Consider the following 17,841-nt stretch of genomic DNA (forward strand, 5'->3'; position numbering starts at 1 on the left):
GAAACATACTGGTTAAACTAGAGGGGATTGGCTGTTAAGGTTAAATTGACAGAAGCAAAGTATTTTTAACAACTTGGGAATTAGTAAAAATATCACTGACAACATCCATAGTGTTCCTCGCAGGAGGTCCAAGGAGACAGGAATATTTAAGTAGCATCACAACCTTGCTTGTGCAATATACTGTTCTGCTGTTAATGAGCTGTGTGTCACCTCCTGTTCCTTTAAAGCCCAAAGGTCACATTGATGTAAATGGACACATCCTGTGGTTGATTTGAGGCTAATTGCTGGGGCAATTTCTCCCTGGATTGACAGCTGCTTGTAAAACTCAAATGCTTCTCCAAAGTCAGAAGACAGCAACAGAAAATGATTCCCTTACTTTCTCTTTGGAATATATTTTTAAAGTATAACACTCTTGCTCGTGCATAATTGAGTGCAACAGTAACATCTTGTTCTTAAAACCCGAAATGTGAGATGAAAACAATGATTTTTATATCGTATCATTGATCTTTTCATGTGTGACATAAATATGCCAGTTATTTGGTATAAAATTCAGAACTAGCTTTTGAATAACTAAAAACTTTTACTGGCTTCTCAAAAATTATCCAACTTTTCTTTGTAACAATTAGATCAAAGTGGATTTTCTAAACAATTACTGTTGTATTATACTGTAATTTACCTTATAGTAGGACTGAAAGCAAAAAGCTAAACTGGTGGAAGACTCTGATGCAAATCAGAAAATCTAACAATTTGCATGACTTCATTCGCAGGCAATTCATTTCATTATTACAAAATGCAGCCAACTTGTGGAAAACAAAAATTAATTAAATGGAAGATATTAAAGTCCTAAATAACAGAAGAACATGGTGCACCATTTGGATTTGATGATTCAGGGTATTTGCATTGTACTGGATGGATTCTTCATCTTGGCTGTGGCATCAAGTGGAAGACTGAGCTTTCACGACTAACAGACAGAAAATGTACACAAGCTCCCCAAGCAACATATGCTGCAGCATTTGTCAAACCAAGAGAACCATCATGTTGCAAACCCCCTCAGCCATGCAATGGTAAGTAACATTGAAACTGCATGAAGGGAATCTAGAAAACACCAATCTGCAACCCTGAGATGAAGTTGGCCGCATTGGCAATTTCTCATTATTGGATGGTCTGCTGGTCATCCAGTATGTTTCTGCCACTACAAATGCTCCCTCCCACGCACACACAAAACGGAATAGTGGAATGCTAGAGGCAGCCTGGGTTGGAACAGGACAGATATGTCAGAGTTGTGTCCCAAAAAACCTGGATCCAGTGCAGTGCGGTGATCATAGCTGCAGCATAGAACATTCAATGGGGAGGCATCCCTTCCACTGTGATGGCTGACTGCCATATCCACAGTATAATTTGCTCTATGTGCAAGTTTTCAGAGGGAACTTGCATCTTGAAGCAACTTTGTATTCCCCACACCTATACTGGTAGCACCTACCTCACCATTTAAAAAATCTCCAGGGTCCCACTTCCAGATTCCCATGTCAAGATAGGACAATGGAACTAACATTCAGCAAACGTGTATCCTTCAAATTAATCATTCATTTTTTTGTTTAAAACTTTCTCCTTTGAAACATTTTGACTCCTTGTTAGGAATAACAACCTCCTTCAGAAGCACTTCTTCAGGTTGCGTTGTGGGATGTGAGATTTGTACATATTTTAATATATTTTATTTTTATGTCTAGATAGCTGCATTTTGAATGAATGATGTTTGAGCTTTTGTGTGTGTGAGGGGTGTACTAATTAACTTGGGAGAACCTCTGCATTTAAGAGGCATCTGGATGGGTACATGGATAAGAAGGGTTTAGAGGGATATGGGCCAAATACTGGCAAATGGGACGAGATCAGTTTAGGATATCTGGTTGGCATGAACAAGTTGGACCGAAGGGTCTGTTTCCATGCTGTGTATCTCAATGACTCCATAACTTGATTGGGAGGTAGTTTCCAGAACAAATGAGTTTGTGCATTCATCAGGAGTGCTTATGGCTCAGGAAGGTAAACAACAGGGCATCAGAGTTTCTGTTAGAAATTTCCAGACTTGGTTCTTTTTAAGCTCAGGGAAACAGCCACAGCTGCAAAGTAAGGCATTTTCTTTAGTTTCAGTTTGGGGTCATTCTGCAGAAGTCCTTGGAGAAAGACAGATGTCTAAAGCAGTGCTCTCAAGAAAGGGAGAACATAGTTAAAATAGATTACCTTAGAGCACAGTATTAGTAGTAGCTCTTGAATAACAGCCTGAAGAGGTTGCCTGAAGCTGAGAATATTTAAACTCAGGTGTATGAAAACTTCATCAAAAGGCCATCAGATTTTCTAGAATGCAAGTTGAATTCACAGTTAAATCTATGGAGATATAAACAAAAGGGATTCCCTCTAACACGAGTACTATACACCCTTTGAGATAAATGGATTAGATTTTACAATGTTTCAAAACCGCTAAACTGTAATAAGTTCGGCCTTATTCTATTTAATCTTAATTTCTTTTGTGAAAGACCTTTTTTATTACTAAAGCCAAAACAAAGCATTCTGGAATCTATCAATCCAAATCCAGGATCTGATCTGTCACAATGTTAGACACTCAGCAGTGAATGTGGACTGGCAGTTTGACTGCCAGGGCACCGCAGTTGTGTGATCCTCTCCTCATGCAACACCCAACGTCTGCATGTTTAATGGTGATCAGGAGTGAGAAGATTGCCTTATTTTTTCATCCATTCTCCATTTTAAGATGGCAGCTTTACATTTAACAGACCTCCTAACCACATGCCAATGTTTTAATATATGAAGTAACATGAATATCGGAGTTCTTTAATAAATAAGATAGTATATACATTTTTATTGTAATCTCCTCTTGCAAAAGATTAAAATTTTGCTACATTGATTCATTTACTGATAGCTCCGGCTATAAATCAGCCTCAACGTACTGTAACACACTGATTTGAGTCTTGAGTTCATGAAACTAAGGGAGATTATGTTCAAAATCTTTAAATACACAGGACTCATTTCAGGTTAAAACACGTTGTCAGTGCTACTTCCACTGGTCCGAGAAGAAAACACTAAGGTAGAGGCTCAGAGATTTTGTTCACACAGCCAAATTGTTTTGCCAGTATTAAAATGACAAAGTCTAAGAATCAACATGGGGATCACAGAGGTTATTACATTTATTTGTGCCGAACAGACAGTGATAATCCATGAAAGGAACCTTTTCAGCAAGCAAGCATTTCCAAGTACAATCAGACAGTTTCTCTAAGTGAATAGCAAAGCAATAAAGTTAGACATTCATGGTACAGGGAGAGTAGGATTTGTCGTTTTACGTTTTCCGACTCCCCCTGCAAACCAAGACTACAATTTGTAAAATAGTGGAATAGTTAAATGTCCAGTCTTATTTTGAGGCGACCAGTCAGGAGAGAACAGTCATATAAAATTTATCTCCCAAAAAAATAAACTATGTATAAAAAAATTTATGATGCTCACTCTGGTCTACTGGCCATAAACAATTGAACAGGTTTTCAGCTTGAAATTGAGGTAACAGTAGGCCCCAAGAGGTAGTAGTGTGTAATTGATTGTTCAACGTACAGAGAAATACATGATAAACATCATTTGAGAGGCTTTGCAAAGTGAAATGTCCAACAAGTAACCAAAGGCTTCCTTAATATGCATTAGACCAAAACAAATTTCAGAAGGTTCTTTTAAATAAAAATTCATGGAATGACATTTTAAACAAATCACAACATGTATGTTTTTTTAAATAAAACATTAGGCAGTCTTTGTTGGAAGATACAATTAAAAAAAAACAAATTTGGATAAAATGCAACTAGCTAGTACCTCAGCTTTCAATGTACAGATGAGTATGCACCATATTGTCTGAAGAGCCAGCTGAGACAATGTCAAGGTTTTCCAAATTCTGATGGAAGCCAGAAGGAATCAGCTTTGGTTGTACTTTGGCTCAACACTAAAGCCTTACTGTCAGAGATTCTCCTGAGAAACTACACCCTCCCCATCTCCCTGGCCTAATAAATGTTAAAAGTAGCAATATTGACAAGCAGAAAGCAAGATAAAACTCTACATAAGAAGCATTTTAAAAATACATCTGGTTGAAACATTACAAAATGAAAAAGAGAAAATCACATTTGTGTAAAATACATGAAAATATGAATCAAGTATGTTTCTTACAATCTAATTTAAACACTTATTCTTGATTGAATTATACAAAAAACTGAGCTTGTTGCTTCCTACTTACAAAGCTTCAAGTTTGCTTTGAAGGTTTCAGAATAGAAAGTAATTTAAAATGCTTTTGTATCCAAGGTTTTTTTTTTGTTTTTTTTTTACAAAAATACTTTCATTAGGGATTAGTTGCAGTCCTAAAATTTTAATAATATTTTAAAAGTGATGTTGATAGTAACAAGTTCATTTCTTTTTTAATGTCAGGAGGTAGGTTTTGGTCAACTGATTAATCCATTTTCCTTGAATTCATTTGAGGTACAAACCTGGACAGTTAAATTTCAAACATTACTGATAAAAATGAAAAGTCAAAGCAATAGAAACATTTCCACGTTATTAATAGTAACATAAGAAAAAAATCAGTTAAAATTATTGAGTAATTCAGTAAAAAAAGAAAATTGCATTCAAGTTAAAAGTATGTACAGAAAATGAGTTGTACAAACTGGGATTGAATAACTTGTAAAATTCAATTATATGGCAATATAGAAATTCTCAGGTATTCTTGTCTCCTCTTTCAATATTTAGACTGTAAAAAGTAAAATGAATTTAAACTAAATTCAGGTATCAGTGTTTAACCGTCCATTCAACCGAAAAAAAATTATCCTGCATTGTATGTGTATAGCAGCATGCACCCGAGAGACTGTCAAACTAATTGATTTAATCAGAGGTAGTTACAGATAATGGGGTAATATTGCAACTGTCACTAAAAGTGCTGGTTTAACTGAGTATTCATATGGATTGATTGGATGGAGGAGGAATGATTTGAAGATCAGTCACACAGTGTGTGTTCCCAAAAATCAAGAAATGAGTTTGCTCGATCCATCCACATGGCAGTGCATCAGAGGTGAAGTCACCTTTATATGTGGTTCTTACTGGCTGACTGATGAGGAAAATCAGTTCCCTTTCCAAGTTTCAGTGACTTACACTGAAGTGGAATTTCTTGATTTCTGTTTGTATCCCTACGGACCTGTAAAATAAAATGTCAATCTTTCATCCTTCCCTTCAGTTAATGAATATATTTTTTTTAAGTGTCAAGTTAACAGCAGAATTAAATATATGTTTTTTAAAAAAAAATCAGCCCTAGGAGTCTTCTTGAAATTAAGGGTAAGTGAAAATCAATTTAACAAAAAAGAAGTCTACTAAAAGGTTTCTAGAAGAGCAGTGCCTAGCCCTCATCTTTGGTGTTCTATCCAGGCTGTATACTAAGTCAAGGGGTGGGTGTTGGTGCTGTTAAAGCTCATTCATTTTTAAACAGAAAAGCTGCTTCTCATAAAATGCCCATATTATGTGTGATGTTTCTGATGTTTTCCTCTTGCATTATTTTGTGCATTGCAGTGAAAAATAAAACTCTCTTTTTTGACCCACTCACCCTTACTTAGCAGCTCAATAAACTATAAAGTATGTTAAGAATTAAAAAAGAAAAATGGTAATTAAAGGTTGTATCAATAATCTGTGTCCCCTATGTTACAGCAGTTTTTTTTATCATTAAACCTGGGACTGTGAAGGGATTACAAAAAGGTGGATAGCAAAAAGTCTTTCAGAGGATGCATTTCTCCCCAGAATAAAGTGGACAGACCAATGTTAACTGGGAAAATAAAAAGTGGTCAAGGTAGTGTCTTCTCCCTTCAAAAGACCCAACTGCTGAATGAGGTAGAAGTAAAATAGTGTGGTTTCTTAATCTTCCTCCGTGGATTCTTGTGAGGATGTCCCTTCACCCTCTTCCTGCAAACAAAAACAAATTTGTATTATGTCAGACAGCTTCTTTAAATAATATTGTCATGCCCTCCCTTTTCACAATGACCAGTTCGACAAATAACACTTGTTTTTTTAATTGCTGAGTATTTTGGGAGGCCTAAAACCGGACATGCTTAACCACAGACATGAGGGAAAGTGCATTGATTAAATTCTTGTTAAACCACAATAAATTTTCTACAACTGATGTCACCACCACGAATGTACAGCTTAAAAGCCTTCAATATTTGCTGAAAATAGGTATTCATATAACTGGACATTATAAACTATTGAATACATTTATCAAATATTTGAAACATTAAATCTAGCAAGCACTCAACATTTACCCATGCCCCTCCACCCGCCCTAAAATAACCATGTTTCCAAAACAGCTAAGTACTTCACTTTTATTTGCTCCTTAAAAAAAAGTAAAGCAAAAGACTGTATTATGTGGTTTAACATTTGTCACCTCATAAACTGAGAACTGCCAAAGATGACCACCTTAAAATGGCTGCAACAGTTTCATAGTTAAATAGATTTGATTTTCCACATGGCTTCATTTTGTCTGGGCTGCTAGCTGACACAATTTATAACTCTCTTCCTTTCCCAGGCCACTACAGTACACCATTCAGTAAAGCATGCCTTAAAGCTTGTCTGCATTATATGACCAAGCTTCCATTCATTAGTGTTTGAAACACTTCAGCTGTGAAGGGGCTCCTAAATGCTACCATGTGTGACACTGCTGCACAAGAACAGCATGGAGAAAAACACTAGGTTTTAATCACAGGCCACTGCTCTGCAATCCCTTTTTCAAAGGTTTCCATGATCCCAAAGACCAAAAAGGGTGTAAATCCAGGAAACAAACACAGAGTATTAAATGAATGGAGGACAGTTTCAACATATTACTTTAGCTGCATCCAGCCATCGGATTTCACACCACTTTTGTTTAGTCTGCTTTGGGTTGTGGGAAATGTGGAGTGCATGAAGTGAAGGCCCCCTGCTAACCTAAGAGCTTCAAATATTTAAGCCAGTAGGCTAATGCCTCTTGACTAGGCTGCAGGCCATGACCCTGAGTGTGTCTCTGGGGACCAGCAACAGAGAAAGATGTAGCTTGATCAAAGCTTTAGATGGACTAAAGAAGGCAAAGTCAAGTGTCAGCTGCCCTATGCCCCAGCCTCTTCAATTAACATTTACACTCTAAAAAGACATGGCTATCCAGCAGATATACATATTTCATGCCCAGTACAAATAAGTCAATATAGTTTCCAGGCAAGAAACTAGCTGGTTCGCTGAAGTGCAATTAAATCACCAACAGAATTTCCTATAGAAATGACAGCATTTGACAGCTAGGGTCTGGTTTATTTAGCAAACTCTCCAAATACAAAGGGATCTAATAGTCTACTATGGGGCTCTGAGTTGGACAATCTGAACTGTGTTGTAGAATGTTTCTCAGGTGAAAATGACAGCAGAGGTTAGTATTTAATTCATATTCTTGCAAATAATGCATGCTGCATAATTGGCTCAAGTTATAGAAGGAATGCTCCCGGGCTGGAGGTTTCAGTTTATCACTATTATCAAGGGTTAGACAGGCTCCTAATACACTTTTTTGGCCAAAAGTTTCAGCTACTTAGGTAATACAAAGCTTCTACCTGAAATGGGTGTACCCAATCATTCTGTCCATCTCAAAACTCTGCATTTAAAATAGCTGCATAACATGTTAGTGCCTTTAAGTCTCTTCCAGTTGGCAGTCAAATAAATGCTAGCATATCATCTAATACCTGTTGAAAAGTTAAGGCATGCCTATTGGCACCAACATTATGGATACAAATTACACGCACTATACATTACAAAATAACCTTCAGCAATGAACAGAAAGCTAAACTGGACGAGAATTGGCCAACATTACTGGCGAATATACCTGGAATGGTCTAAATTTCAGAAGAAGTGGTTGTTTTAAACTTCAATCCATTAATGCACAACCGTTAGAAATTATCTTATCGGAAACTAGATGTTAAGTTAAAATGATAATAATTCAACCAAAAGTAATAATAAGCATCATGACAATCACAGTCAGAAAGGAAAGAACACACAAATGTAATAGTTGAATATATTAAATGTATTTTAATACTATTGTAATGGAAAATACATCTGGTCCAGAAGAAGGTCACTAGATTACATTTTAAAGGGCATTCAGTTTGCAGGGCAGACAAGAGCGCTGGGGCTTTATACTTCAGAAAAATGTAGTCTTTGAAGAGATATTATTAGGGTCTTTTAAATAATGAAAGGATTAGATTTGCTGTAAGTGAATAGGCCAATTAAGCTTGATAGATGAGGGTGAAGCAAGGGATATAATTAGAAGTTATGAAAACACAGGAGTAGGTTAACTGCTGGCAGGTATTTCTTTTTGCAGACAGTGGCTGACCTCTACAATAAGTGGCAGAGAGTGTGGATATATAATAATTTGGTCATGTTTCTGTCAGTAGCAAATGTATCTATGTGTAGAAGAAAGGCCGATCATGATAGGCTGTACTGCTCCAAATCACAGTAGTCTCCTAGAGCTTTCCTGACAGGCTTTGGGAATTGGCAGGAATTGTTCATCATGCCCAGGGATAACATGGTTACTTGGGAATGGAAAACAATGTGGCAAGGCTGGCCATGCCAGAATGAAGCAAGCCTGAAATCAGCCAGTATTATCCTGTCCTGCTGTAAGCATTATGACTGAGCAACAGGAATCATCCTGGTTAGAATACGCAATGTCATGTCTTCTGCTTAACCTATTTGGATTTAATTCAATTTCAATAGTTTTATTTCCAAATATTCATCTCTTTTTTCACATTATTTTCCTCCCATAGGCTGTTTCTATGCGTAGGGAAAAGGAAGAGGTTAATCTATTTTTGGGCGCTCACCAGTAATACAGTGAAACAGCCAGCTGGATTAGCGTCCCATCCATTACCTTCATCACTGATGCAGAGTTCAAACAGCGTGTACCATCTACAAGATGCACTGTAGCAACTCACTAAGGCTCCATCAATAGCACCTATCAAACCAGTGACCTCTATTACCTAGAACAGTTTCCCAAGGTGAGAGCAGAACGTTTGCAGCCCTGAATTCTGAGGCAACAATAGTTTCCATGGAGCGGCACTGCTCTTTTAACAGGCAGCTGTCCTTCCACAACTACTCCTCGTTGGTCTTGTTGACTTCAATCCTGCATTCAGTTCTCCACCCACATCTGCTCTCACGGGTCTCTCATTGTCTACCCTACGACTAGTCCCCCACACACTCAGATCCCACTGAGGGGCAGTGGCAAATTTCATGATAGAAAGACACTTGACCTAGAACGACAAAGGCAGCAGGCACGTGGGAAGACCACCAGTTGCAAGGCCCCCTTCAAATCCCATGTCACCCTGATTTGGAATGATGCCATGTGTCTTACATTGTTGCTGGGTCAATACCCTGAAAATCTCTCAACAGCATTGTGGGTGTACCCAAATCAGATGGAGTACTGCAGGCTCACCACCACCTTCTCAAGGAAAATTACATAGTGAATAAATGTTTTCCTAGCCAGCAGCAGCCACACTCCATGAAAGAATTAAAAATACCAGCAAGTGTGTTGGACTGGCCCAATGACCACTCCGTCACTGATGAAAACCTCCCATTCAGTTGAGAAATACCAAGCCTATGCTTGAGCGACTGTGCCAAAAACCACCCAACGTTCCAGTGTCTGATAATTACTCAGTGACCTCAGCTGGAAAATGTGCTTGCATGCAACTCTTGAGAGAACAAGATCTAGCTTGGTTAGTTTTGGAACCTTGCTTGGTTATTTCTCACTGTTGTCTGCAGCATCACCTTCTCAAGGCCATAATGAAGGAAATAAAACCCATTTTAAATCCTCATTTTATGATGAAATAGGCATGGCACAGCACAATTCCGAACACAATGGAAAAAAAGCAACTATAACAAATCATCAAAACAGATTTTTCTTTTAAAAAAAGCATTATCAAAGAAAATGGGAAAAATGAGTAATTATATTCATTAAGTGCACAAGACAACAAAATGTAGTGATGTGACTGTAGATTAACAAAGGTTACCTGCACGGTGCAGATAAAAATTCCTTCACAATAAATGTGAATAGAAAGGCATCATTTCAGATGTTTAACTGTGGAGCTCCTTAATGATGCAGCATGTGATGCAGATGAAACTACTTTTGGTAGTATTCCATTATGAGGCTCAATTAGTAATTTACAATATGCTGTATATTCTTCAGGCATGTATTGAAACAAGGTTTACATGTTTGAACAGAAGGAGGAGGAAAAATCCCAGGGAATTACTTGGCGGTGGGGAGAAGTCTGCTATCACAGGCACCTGTGTAAGAATGGCTGACGGCTATCAACTCATTATTTATTCAGCTATGCATGGTCTCCGAAAATTTTCCTTCTCAACTTGCTCTCCTCTGCTCCTTAGTGCACCAATTCATCTTGTTGTACAGATCTGTGCGCTTTCGAAAATGTCCAATCTTTCACCCAAGCAGTCACTGTTCATGTGTGACTCTAGATATGGGTGCGCTACTTAACTACAAAAAAAATCACAACCAAGCCTGATCATGTCTTAAAACAATGCCTACGTATGCTCTCTAATGAGTGTAGTTAAACAGCAACTCAGAGTTTCTTTCAGTTCCAAATCAAAAAGTTATTGAAGTCAACTGTAGTTACTAAACTTACATCTCCAGTTGACAAACAACTGAATAGTGATGAAGAATCAAACCTGGGATGGTCGAGCCAATAAACTGAAAAGTTCCTATACCATTCAGGGCACTCAGAATTTGGTTGCTATTATTTAATAATAAATTTAACTAAGAAAGTTTGTACTGGTTCATTATTTTTAATGCTGCGTAAGGGAAAGCTTCTCTTTTGCATGTGTTATTTCCTGACTTTCTGCTTCAAGTAGTCCAGCTAATCATCTGAGGCATCGCTTTAATAAATTATTTCATTATTGTAACATATACACATCTACTACAAACAACCACTATTATTGGTATTACTACGAGTAATGATAGAGTACCTTCAAAGTAGAAAATGATCCCAAATTTCCACTCATAGCCACAGCCAAAGACTAAAGCAGCCTCATTAGAAGACCCGGAAGTAAGGTGATCAGAAACTCCAACAGAATGAGGATTCTATTATGGATCCAAATGAAAGCCAGGAAAGTGTAAAAGTAGAAATGTTTAGAGAAACAACATTTAGAGCTGAAAGTTGCCAATAACGGGATAAGGCAAAAATGGGAGATGCTGCCTGGTGTGCTTCAGCAGGATCTGGTGGTTGACTGTTAAACCAAAGGTGCCTGACAAAAATGTTTCCACTTGCATTAGTCTGAAGGAAATGAAGATGTAAGGGAATGAACTTAGGCAAGAGTGTCTAATCATTTTAACATTAGAATGGTCTGCTTCTAAGAATGTGGAGGGGATAAGAGTTGGTGGCAGGAGTTGTTGATGGGCCCAGTTTTACCAATATTTAGCAGGATGAAATTGTAGCTCATCCAAATCTGGATTGTGGATAAACAATCCGATAGCACCACGTACATTTGGAAAAAGAGGAAGGATACAAAGAATGCATCCTTACAGGACTTCTGAAGTGGCAAAGTAGAGATGCTAGGTAAACCAGCAGAATAGAGATACTGTAGCTACAATTGTATAGATACGAGAAATTGAAGCAGTAAAGCCAGTGTCACTGAGCTGAATGTTGGGTAGAGATCTACAAGGAGGATGTGCTTCCCCTCCCCAAACAACCCCAAATAATGCACTCTGCTTCCTAACTCCCCAAAATCACTCTGTCATCTGCACAGCACAATTTAAACAGAAAACTCCCCACTTGCTGGGATGAGTACAGTTCCAATAACTTTCAAGAAGTTTAACAATATTCAGAAAAAAAAACAGCCTGTTTGATAAAGGACCCCATCCAACTTAAGCATTAATTCCTATCAATACCTGCATACAGTAGCAGCAGCATCATTGACAAGATGCAGCGACTTTCATCAAGGACATGACTGATAAGAATAGTTTTCACAACATTCAACGATTACACGGTCACCAGACTAGCTTTTTTTCCCGGATTTTTTTCATTGAATTCAAACCCACAACAGTTCCTACTAATCCTGAACATTAGCAAGCCAGTGACATTACCACAACAGCACCACCTCAATCTACACACAGTGGCAGCAATACAGACTGTCTACAAGATGCGCTACAGGAACCCACGAAGTTTCCTCTCACTGCTTCCAAACCTTGTGACCATTACTGCCTGGAAGGAGAAGGGCAACAGATACATGGGAACTCCACCAGCACATTCCTCTCCAAACTGCATACCATCCTGACTTAGAAATATATCGCTGTTCCTTCACGGCCTTTATGTCAAAATCCTGGAACTCTCAGCCTAACAGGATGGCAACATTTGAATAAAGGGCTACACCACCATCTTCTCAAGATGCAACAAAATTTGGCCTAATCAGTGATACCCACATCTCATGAAAGAAAGATCCTCAGCCCAATACACCTTGCCAGGCGTGTCAGTTTGGCACTCAGTGATATCTACCAATAATGGCCAAGAGATGACACAGCAGAGATCGCCCCTTTACAACCCAAGTGTGGACAGTGTCCAACTTACACTCTTAGCTACCTGGCCTTTCAATGGCTGTAAAGCACTGTGCCTGGTCAGGTATCTTACACTGGCCCATTAGATGGGGATCAGAACACCGCAAAATTCTGAAAGAAGTAAAGTGGAGGGACTGTAGTGAGGCTGAAGACTTTGAAAGGATGAGAGGGATGTCCACAGTGCTGAAAGTGTTCAGGCTGTCCCTAAATTCCAGAAGGATTTATAAAAAGCCTACAGCATCATGACGTTCCTTCTTATTTATTTTGTGAAGTGATTCATTTTGGAAGGTCGAATTTGAATGCAAAATACAGGGTTAATAGCAGGATTCTCTGTAGTGTGGAGGAACAGAGGGATCTTGGGGTCCACGTCCATTCATCCCTCAAAGTTGCCATGCACTTTGATAGTGTTGTAAAGGCAGCGTCTGGCGTGTTGGCTTTCATTGGCAGAGGAATTGAGCTTCAGAGACACAAAGTCAAGCTGCAGCTCTGTAAAACTCTGGTTAGACCACACTTGGAATATTGTGTTCAGTTCTGGTCACCTCATTATAGGAAAGATGTGGAAGCTTTAGAGAGGGTGCAGAGGGCTGCCTGGACTGGAGGGGAGGTCTTATGAGGAAAGGTTGAGGGAGCCTGGGCTTTTTCATTGGAGCGAAGAAGGATGAGAGGTGACTTGATAAAGGTGTACAAGATGATGAGAAGCATAGATAGAGTGGATAGTCAGAGACTTTTTCCCAGGGCGGACGCAAAATTATTCCCCCTCGAAATGACCAAGGTAAGTGGAGGAAGGTACGGGGAGATAGCAGAGGTAGGCTCTTTACACAAAATGGTGGGCGTGTGGAATGCGCTGCCGGCAGTGGTAGTGGAGTCAGATACTTTAGAGGCTTTTAAGCGACTCTTGGATAGACACATGGAGGATAGTAAAATGTAGGGTATGCAGTGTAGATTGACATTAGTAGGATAATAGGTCAGCACAACATCATGGGCCAAAGGGCCTGTACTGCGCTGTGCTGTTCGATGTTCTATGTTCTTATGGGAAAGTGATTACCATAAGTTGAGGTAAATAAAGTTATTTTGTTAGGAATTTTAGTAACAAAGGCAGGATGCTGAAATATGGATAAAATAACAAGACGCCTTAAATGTTTTTTTCTTGACAATGAGAACACTATGATTCAGTCACACAAATCTGCTGTCTAACTTCTTCACTGAAAACGAGTCGGAGGTTGCTTCTCAGTCGTAAAACCATAAACAGCGTGTTCCTTTTGTGACTTGGGTTAAATTTTAATCCAATTCACCATCAACAAGACGGGCAAGTTGTTAAAATGGCAGCTGGGGGTTTGCACAGAACATCACCAGCCAACTATCTCTATGATTGCAACTCTCATTCAAAATAGGCGCGGATAGACTACTCAGCTGGAGCAGAGAGTGAAACACTTTCCATCAAAGATCCCAAAGCCTGAGAAACAAAATTCATCAGCCAAGATGGGCAGAAATGGTTTAATGAAGCTATGCAAAGTATTTTCCTTTCTGGGCGAGATATAACAGGAATACATCTGAGCCTATAAGAGTTACAGCCTCCAGCCTCTTCCTCCCATCCATGCCATCTTAGTTCTTTCATCAGTCTTTAGGTTTCAGTCTCAGACCCCCACCACCTTTGCTTGGGCCATTCTCTCATCAGATTTTCCCCTCCTCACTACCAACTCCAGCATAGCCCAGGCTTCAACAGTTAACTCTCAGACAGTGTCCTCCTCTTGCCCAAAATGTACTGAATATCAAACCTATCACTTGTTAAAGGAGATAAATCCAGCAGAGGACCATCTGAATATCTGGATTTCCAAAGCAGTGCTTTGGAAGATAGGTTCAAAAAAATATCAAAGCAACTTCACCATGAATGTAGCAACATTTTTCACAAATGGGTTTCTTTAAATTTATATAGTCTACAGAGGTATATAAATGTGTCCAATGAAACACCTGACATTGACCTTTTTCAAGGCTGTTGCAGATGTATACTACATTTACTGTCTTTCAGATTGAGTATCATTCTTCCCATATCTATAAGTCTCTGGGGATTTTCAAAACAAACTTGTATAATCCAATTAGAATTGTGTGTCTCCACACAGTTGGAGAAATGAGCTGCGTGTCCAATAGTTTAGCCTGTTTAATAGGGGAGTGAATGACACAAACAGATCTTAATTGCCCTGTTTTATGTCCAGTCTAACCCAAACAATTGCATTCCTCTCTGCGACTTTGGCTCAATCTGGCCTTAAACCCTGTTCACTAAGATTGGAACTGCAGTGTTGGGTTGGCGGGAAGAAGCCAAGGGATTCTGCTTCAGTTTGCTATCTCTCAATTGCAGCAACTAGTATCTGAACGGATGCTGTGTACATATAGGATTGTTCTCAGCTGTTGAGCTCCCCAGAGTCAAAGGCACTGCTAAAAATCCACTGTCAAGGTTCACACTTTATAATGGCCAGCTGGTTAGACGTTCAGACAGGAGTCAGTGCCCATTAGGAATACAACCTGGGGAAGGGATGAAAGTTGCAGAGAGAAGCTCACTGCATTAGGAAATCTGCTATTTCTGAATCAGTTTGCAAGAGATGCTTCTAATGTTCATTTCATGCTGGATAATATTATCCGAGATCCTTGATCAATGTGTTGTTCAAACACAGAGGCTCAGCATTTCTCTAGGTTGACACAGCGAATTCAGAACAGAGGTAGTACTTATTTCAATCCTTGGACAAGCTCTCAAAACTAGGATCCAAAGTGTAAAATAAATGTCAAAAATCTTCTATTTGAAGAAAATAAATGAACAGATGCCCAAGAGCAACAGTTTTCCCAAAACCAACAATACCATGAAGCAAACCAACAGTTTATTTATTTCACTGTCTGTTTTAAGGAATTGCAGTTCATTCAATGGCTACGTGTTTGCTTGTATAACAACTGTGTGCTGAACCTTACAGACTTGGAATGCTCTGGGCAGTGCAGACTTTCTTCAGGTCCTGATCCTGTTCACAACAGCAGCAGCAGAACACCTCCTGAGTAATATTACAACAGTTAAGAGGTGCCTCGCAGGATCACTGTCAAGTGAGAGGCAGCAGGCCAGGTGCAGAGGTGGGGGGCAAGACTGCATGCAAGCCCAAGCCACGTTCATGGGCTGTACAGTGAGAGCACTGTGCATTAGCATGAGGTATGAGGGGAATGTACAAAACAAAGGAGTGAATCAGTTGGTGATTACATCCATCACATTGAGGAGTTTTGGAGAAAATGCCAAGTCCCTGACTGCGAAGCAGGTGAAGGCTTACCAATGTGATTCTTAAAGCAGGTGTAGATTTAATTTATTTCTCAAAGTGTGCGACCTCCAGCCCTGCACCTGCCTCCTGGGCAGCTGCAGCCATGACAGGGGTCCGCTGGCTGACCAGTAAAGTGCCAATTGTGCTCAAAAATGGCTGCCAATTGGTTGCCAATGAACCTAAATTGGCTTCCTGCCATGGGTGATGGATTGTTGTCACTAAACCAGATTCCATGAAAAGGAGCAGGAGGCGGGAAAGTGCTGGTGAACTGGCACAACTATTTTTCTATAGATTTTCATGGGTATCCCCACTTCCAAATCCGTGAACTCTTCCCCACCCCGTGACTGAAATTAGAAAGGATAAAACAGTCATTATTTTTGGATGCTCATAGAAATCCAGTTAAGTGCTATATAAATGCAAATTCTCTCAGATCAAAAATATGTCAGAAATACTTTTCATACCTTACTGCACTTGTGTTTTGTGGGGAGTGGGCATAAAGAACTGAAAACATATATATCCTATACATATGATTGTGAATGATTTCTGAGGTAATAAAAAGATTTGCAATTAAATGACGTCTACATCTATCATAACCTCAAAGTGCTTTCCAAGCAATGAAGTATCTTGGAAGTGTAGCTACTGGTCTAATGTGTGAAATTCAATGCCCAGTTTTTGCACACAGCAAGCTTCCACAGACAGTAATCAAACTGTAATGTTTACTAAAGACAAAATTGGCATTAATATCAGAAAAAAAACTCCACAAAACTTCTAACAATCCTTGGCAACTTTTAAAAATCAACCTTGGTGGGGGTGGTTGGAGAGGGGTGGGGGTGGGGGCAGGGTCTGACACCAAAGCATTAGTCTGGATTATGTGCTCATGTCCCTGGAATGGAGGTACTGGTGGAATGAAAGACTACTGAGTTTACCACCAGCCCTTAAGCAGCCTCTGCATGCAGATACATACCAACCTAATGCACACTAAAGCAGCTTCTACTTTACTGTGATGCCAGCGTTGGGATTGCACTCAATCACATCTGCACTCAGCCTTCCCAATACACTAGAAACTCAAAAGCAATAAGCCTGAATCCCAAACTGCAGATCTTGTACAACATAGAGCAAAGCACCTCAAGCAGCTGGAGTTACAAACTAACACTGATTTCCTTGCAAAACCTGGAACATCATGACATGATATCGTTTTGATGGAGTTTTGTGATAAGTAACTGAACGCAGACTCTAAGAAGCCTGTTTAGATTAGCCCTGCTGCAGGAGTGAAGAGTGATTTGATAGCAAGTTGTTGTGTGCAACATAAATGCAGTCACTAACCAGGTGATCACCTGATGAAACATGAGCCACAGAAACTCATTCCTTGTATTAGGGCCTCTTGTGTCACAATGGTACTGAACCTACCTCTTGAGCTACTGCATATTCCAACAATTTCCAACATAACCAGTTATCTGGGTCCTAGAGTTGCCACGCTTATGGTGAAATGGGCTTACAAATTGAAACAGGCAAGTCTTTCAGGAGCATCCCATCCAGATCCATTCCCCTCCCTCTGCATTTCCCATGTCTCGCCCACCTAACCAAAGCATCATTGGGCACTATGGGCCATTTAGCATGGCCAATCCACCTAGCCTGCACATCTTTGGATCGTGGGAGGAAACTGGAGCACCTAGAGGAAACCCACACAGACATGGGGAGTATGTGCAAACTCCACACAGTCACCTGAGGGTGGAACTGAACTCAGGTCCCTGGTGCTGTGAGGCAGCTGTGTTAATCACTGAGCCACTGTGCCACTCAAGTTTAATACCAGGAAAAATCCCTTTTTTATACCAGTTCAATATATTGGTGTTGTTGATAATTCCAGTGTTTCTTAAAATGTTGATTCTTGACAGCTCGATCTGTCACTGGCAAGTATTGGAAGCCTCA

The 17,841-nt window shown here is 39.5% G+C and overlaps 1 protein-coding gene across 1 annotated transcript in view; it reads right to left on the reverse strand.

Moving 5' to 3' along the window:
- Window positions 1-3,170: 3,170 nt before the first annotated feature.
- The window catches only part of hmga2 (high mobility group AT-hook 2), a 150,999-nt gene continuing 136,328 nt past the window's right edge, over window positions 3,171-17,841 (reverse strand). Inside the window, exon 5 of the mRNA XM_048549566.2 lies at window positions 3,171-5,976. Within this exon, the coding sequence (XP_048405523.1) occupies window positions 5,929-5,976 (48 nt within the window). The 3' untranslated portion in view covers window positions 3,171-5,928. The remainder of the gene's footprint in view (window positions 5,977-17,841) is intronic.

The sequence above is a fragment of the Stegostoma tigrinum genome, chromosome 18, assembly GCF_030684315.1.
Source record: "Stegostoma tigrinum isolate sSteTig4 chromosome 18, sSteTig4.hap1, whole genome shotgun sequence".
NCBI lineage: Eukaryota > Metazoa > Chordata > Chondrichthyes > Orectolobiformes > Stegostomatidae > Stegostoma > Stegostoma tigrinum.